Raw genomic sequence first — 6,669 nt, 5'->3', positions numbered from 1 at the left:
CGCATAACAAAAGATTGGAATGATTTGCCGGCGTCAGTGTTTCTGTCCAGCTAAAACGTGGGTGCTTTCAAGAGTATATATTCATGTAAGTATCACTAACAAGCATTTACTAAGCTAGTGTGCATCTTCATTCTACGATCACATTACCATCAACTTACCATCACTTACCATCAAGTGGGTTTGTGGCCAAGCGTTAGATTATTCGTTATAAAAAAAATAAAAGAAAAGGAAGAGACAGAAGTTAGGAATGTTAAATGGATTTTTAACTTTTGGTACCACTACCAAAAATATAGTAGAATAAAATAAAATTATGATATTTCTATTGTATATTTCAATGATTTATTATTGTCTGATAGTATCGTAGTGTTTCTCGTTTATAAGTATTTGACAGCAGACAAAATTAATAAAACTTTACCGTTATTAAAAAAAAAATACATGTTTTAAAAACCTTTTGGCATTGCTGCAAGTAAGTTATCTTCTAGTCCTATTTCTGGTTGGAACTGCTTCATTTTGTAAATTCCGTTCAAACCCTTTCTTGTGCCCCAACTATTAGCTACCAACCAATATTTTGTACCATCTTCTTCCCCGTAACCAATGACACGAACACTGTGTAAGCCCTTACGCTCACCGTACGAGTGAATGTAAACTCCATGAGTGTATTCTTCAATATCACTATAAACAACAAAAACTGCTTCTATAGGTCCATTGGTGACAAGTTCAGCTTTAATTTGATTCTCATCAGATGGTACACTGTAAACACGACCACCGTAGTTCTTATCCTGATTATAATCTGCACCGTTTAGGCAAGTCTGGGAACAGTATTCATGGTTCTCTAATGCGAAATCGTTATAAGGTTGGCAGTTATAACTTACGAGGCCGTTATTGATCCAGAAGTCAAAAGCTTTATCAGGATGGCCACCGGAACACAATTCACCTTCATAACAGTCGCTGCAGCAACTCAAATCCTGTTCAGAGAGATCTTTGTTGGTATTTGCATGGATACAGTTTCGATCAGTAGCGGTGGTTGCGGTACCGAACATCCAACAAGATCCGCAGCTCTTTTGATTATATATCTTCCTTATGGATGGACAATTTGACCATTTTTCTCTCGCATCGAATGTTTCAGGTAATGTCATTTTACTAACGTCATGGGTGATCGTTGGAAGATTAACGTCATGGTTTATAAAGCTGCAATGTTTATGATCAGAGTCCAGACCTTCAAAGTCTATTTTAAAGGTAAGATTTAAACTATTGAAATATTCGACGAATTCAGTTCGTTCTAATGTTTCGTATTTGGAATGAATTTCCATATCAAACGCCGCAACGCCAGTTATTAGAAGTAATAAGTAAAACATTTTGAAGGCGTTGAGCTCAAATGTAAAGTGAATAAATGTTGGGTACGAAATAATATTTATACTAATTCTACGATAGTAATTATTTAAATTATTTCCATATTCACAAAAATACATAAAATATTAAATGTAAATATTTTCAATTTTATTGTAATGCGACAATCGAAAAAATGCGTTAAATTCCTAAGTTGCTGGGCATGATAACAATATGATAAGCAAGTATTTCATGGCTTAGTTATGAAAACTAATTGGTTTACGTATGTAGATTTTTTTATATTACAAGGTGGCAAACTAGCAAGCGGCCACATGAATTCGCCGAAATGGCGAAGCTGCCCATAGACAATCGCAGATGCGTTGCCTACGATCGACGAAGGAGGAGACAAGTAGAGAATATCACCTCCCCTTCCCATCCTTTCCCTATTAGAAAAGGAGTGGGAAGGGAAAGAGGACTAAAATTAGGCATCCGGCACCACACTCATCAGACGAAACGCGGAATTACTTCCATTTGACGCCTGTCTTCTGTGTAGTCGTGGTATTCCACTGTTAAATTATTCAAACTTTCGTGAGACATCATTAACGAATATAAAAAACGGCTAAAACACTCACGTACATTTGTCTGGTGTCGGCACCGACTAGTTTAGTGAGTTAATGAAGATTATTGGAATACTACAAAAGAAACAAGGAATGTATGAATAGAAGTATATTTTGAGACCTTAAGGAATAAGGAAAATATGTTAATAAAAATGTAAGAGAACCGTAAAAATTGACTTTACCTTAAACGGCTTTACTAATGGATTTTATTACAATGTCTAACCGTTTTGAATTACGCATTTATGCAAATGTTCATTTTTTAAACGGCCAAGTAAATTTGCATTCATTTGAGGCCTCGTTTTTGAATGTTCAATGGGACATGCGGGATATAAATATTGTCTCGCTTTTTGTTTTTCCGTTTTGCATAACACCCCGGGGCTGGCTGATTATGCGTCGTTTAAAAATAATATACACCTTTTAATTTAAATGACTTCATTTGTTTTAGAATAAAAATGTAACGTAAATAAACACAAATTGACTGACTTTCTATTTTTATTTCTCCCTTTAGTTTGTGTGTGTCGTTGAATGTTTTATAATTTTTGTGTTATTTAATTGGAAACAGTTTGGATCAAATTGATTGGCCATTTTCCTATACTTATGAAATTAAGATTTCTTCTAGTATATTCTATTACTCGTATTTTATGTTGGTATTCTGTTATGAAATGTTTCTTTAGCCTTTTCAGTGCCACAAGTAGCTCAGAAAATAATTAAGTTTAGTTTAACAAATGTTTCCCTTTTAATTAGTAACCTTTGACATTTTAATTAAAAAGTTAATACGTAGCACGAATTCATCCGGTGTAACACCTATAAAGAACGTATAAATAAATAAGCTACGAGTTGCTACGAACGCCGTAGCAGTGCTACAAAAGTGCCCACATCAACAACTGCCTAGGTGTTACATCTTTAACGCCCCAACCCTCTCTGCACCCTTTAGAACATGTACACGACGCTACTGACCTATATGAAACTACCCTCTACATCTTTACAAGTATTTCAATTATTCAAAGTACCCTCTACGCAGGTGCTGTTAGGGTTAGCAAGGAACGGCGTAATTTTATATATAGTTTTGTACTTTCTGTAAGGGTTATGCGATATGTTTCTTAAGGTACATAAGTATTAAACGTCAAAGCAAATTATAGTTAAATTTTTTAAGTATTGATCCGATTGCAACTATAATACGATTTAAACAGGCTATGATGGGATACAAATTAGTCGAAAGTCATGTTGTGTAGGAACAATATCACAAAGAAAAAGTTGTATCTAAATCAATTTATTTTAGTGTACGGAGTAAAATCATTGTTAAGCCTATTAGTAATCCAGACATGGTCTTGAAGTTGTCAACGTCCAAATGACGAGCGGGAAGCGATTTAAAACAAATCATTTGTTAAGCGGAGAGACGGAAAAGATCTTTATGTTACAGTTTTGTAAATAAAAAAATTGATACAAAATATAAATCTTTAAATTAATTCATAGTATTCTTACAAATTTAATCTAAGCTTTGCAATAAGTAATTTCTATTTTTTGAAGCACACCTATGTTTGTTGACAATTTAAGTAACGTTTTATTTGTATATTAATTATATTTTTAGCAGTTATAAAATAGTAATTTTATTCCTATAAATTAATTCCTAAGTATGTTGCCAATTTGTTTCATTATAATATTACAAACGCCATCCGCTCATCCCTTGTACCACAGTCTTATCTCAGCATTGACGACTATTTATCAAAGTCTTGTCTGGGGCGACCGACCATCCGATTACATCGTGACATCTTCATTTTGCCTCCCCCGCGTTCTTACATTTACTTGCTGTTTGACTCGCGCCCGTTATTAATCTGTTACATCATTAATTAACATCACTCCAGTTTATCCATTAGCGTTTGATATCTTTTAATGAAATGCCTTTTTGTTTTTAAAAGATTACAAGATTATCTTGAGTGTTGTTTTGTTTAATTATAATACCTAGTTATATTCAAATTTCTTATAACATTCATTTTCATTTATTTACTATTTTTTCTATCTATACATATAAAAGAAAGTCGTGTTAGTTACACTATTTATAACTCAAGAACGGCTGAATCGATTTGACTGAAAATTGGTGGGCAGGTAGCTTGGAACCAGGAAACGGACATAGGATAATTTTTACCCCGTTTTCTATTTTTTATTCCGCGCGGACGGAGTCGCGGGTAAAAGCTAGTATATATTTTGTATATTTTGTATTTTATAAAAAATACTGCACTAACGGCTGCGGAATCCTATGAAACAAATAACCAGTGGTCAGGGCATAATTAACTATGAATCAGAGCAATATCTAATGAATTACAGTTGATTTGAGATAAATTTGAAAAGAGAGTAAATATCTTCACCATTTTTATAACTAATAGAAGAATGTTTTATGTCTTTAATATTTAATTTGTTACATTAACGTGACCGATGTAAAATTTTCATTAGTTCGAAAATATTCTTAACTGGATTTTCCTCTGATGATCTGCACTTCGTTTCCATAGTGCACGAACGGAATGTAGATTGCAGGCCAGGTGTTACCAATGTTATAAACATTATTAGAAGAGCATTTTCATACACCTGTGAGTGCGATTTCTTTTTATTTTTGACGAGAAATTGTACTAAAAGTATAAGTTCTAAGGAGATGTACTCATATATTATTTTAAAGTACATAATTAGTATTTGAATTTGTTCGTTTTGTGATTTTAAAGTAATATTTAAATAAATATATAATATAGTTAATTTGTTTTGTTTTAAAAATAGTAAAATTCAAATAAACTAACAAAATTTAATCGAAACGTTTCGTATTTCAGCAAATTTTAATATTATGAATTTTTAACATATTTTTTTTTTTATTTTAGTGACTATTTATTATCAAAATATATAGAAAGATTATATGAATTTAAAATAAATTTATATTTAAATCTTATATTTTAGATATGAAGCTTACGGTCATCATATTGTGAGATCAATTGCATCGACAGCTTTTATAAGCAGCTACGTTTCAGGGATTTATTTGAAAGTGCATTGCTGTGTTCGTCGAATGGTTTGAGAATAGTAAAACTTGTATAAATAATAAATGTTTTACGATATCATAACGCTACAGGCAAAGATTGCGAGCTATGAATATAGGACGATAGTAAATCTGAATTTAAAATAGGTATATCTAAATTTCACAATGCTCTGGAAAAATAATAATGTTATTTGGAAATATAATTGTATGCCAAATAATTTGAATAAAAGCATGTAATTGTTTTCTATATTTTTTTACTATTTTATCGGCATTTAAAAGTTTAATATAAACAAAATTGTTCGGTAAAGGAATGTAAATATTATAAATGAGAACGTATTGATTGTGCGTAAAGAATGAATCACTTTTGAACTTTTCTTAAGTAGTCATTTGTCATAGTATATACAAGAAAATTAGAGGCTTTTTAAGGTATCAAATTACACGTAGAATTAAGTTACTACTTTGTAACGATACCTCATTGGAGTCTCGATTAAACAGCAGGTTTACACACCTAATTTACACCTACACAAACTACTAGGTTAAAACAATAATTGGATGTTCCTTTTAATTTAACACACCTTATAATGCTTTAGTGGGTGTACATTGGTTACAAATTACACATTTAAAGTCTAGTTTCTAGTTTAACCTACAAACTACAAAAGGATTTCTCTATACACGAACACCTATGAAGGTAGTCATTAAACACAAATTGAACCCCATTTAATTCACGAGTGACGCCTTCACAAGCTGTCACTGATTATAAATTACACGCGTGAATGAAGACATCATTTTTTTCATTTTAACTATAGATACGGCTAATGTATACAAATTACATGCCCAGCTTGGAATTGAAACAGATGCAACGAAACACCAATCAATTTGATATTAGTCGGCAAATACGATATTAATGTATACGACTGTAGGCAATTTGATCAATGAATTAAATACCAAATTGATATACTGGTTTAATTTGTATTGTAGTACTTCATTTAATTTGTCCTATAAGAAGTGAACTATAACGAAATAAAATTAACTGATTGAATGATTTTTGAGCAAGGATAACATTTGTATATTTGTGAAAATTAATTGCAAATGCCATCTAGTGTTGCTCTAACAAATATAATAAAAACTATAAGCAATATGAAAATGAAAAAAAAACATTAATTCAAATCTCAATACCTGTCTGCCCTGTTCGGATACATTTAGGAGTCAAGGAATTCGCTTTTAGATTTCTTAAACTCAGAATACGGTTATGTAAGCTACCAAATGTTTTCTGTTGTAATTATTTTCGTTTGTATTTAGAATATTTCAAATACTGTATTAAAATTTTGACCACACAGTAGATTGCTAGTGTTAAGTCTACGAATGCATTCGACGGGTCGTAATGACTTCGGGTCGTAGTTTAATTTAATATTGTGTTGCAACAAGAAAGCCGTCTTAGACGTAACTTAATATGCTAAGTTCGAGTTCACACTAGCGACTGTTTTCGAATTTCAGCTCGCATGTTTAACTTATCTAGAAACATACTGGAAGTTTTAATATATTTATTTAAATTACCATTGTTTTCTGAGACTAAAACACTCTGTATAAACATATCGTCATCTCTGTCATTATCTCTGACAAAACATAGATAACAATATGTTTTAAACGGGTATTTTGGTCTCAGAAACCAACGATTAGTTACATAAATCGAGTTACACATAAATTCCGAAACAT

At 31.7% G+C, this 6,669-nt stretch overlaps 1 protein-coding gene across 1 annotated transcript; it reads right to left on the bottom strand.

The window, feature by feature from the left end:
- Positions 1 to 440: 440 nt before the first annotated feature.
- On the bottom strand, positions 441 to 1,136 carry LOC106715381 (cathepsin B-like). The gene has a single exon (XM_045682303.1). It carries the CDS (start codon positions 1,134 to 1,136, stop codon positions 441 to 443), a length of 696 nt encoding a protein of 231 aa, XP_045538259.1.
- Between the last annotated feature and the right edge of the window lie 5,533 nt (positions 1,137 to 6,669).

The sequence above is a fragment of the Papilio machaon genome, chromosome 18 (assembly GCF_912999745.1).
Source record: "Papilio machaon chromosome 18, ilPapMach1.1, whole genome shotgun sequence".
NCBI classification, from domain to species: Eukaryota; Metazoa; Arthropoda; class Insecta; order Lepidoptera; family Papilionidae; genus Papilio; species Papilio machaon.
The sequence above is the reverse complement of the archived record's forward strand: the minus strand, read 5'-3'. Positions and strand labels throughout refer to the sequence as shown.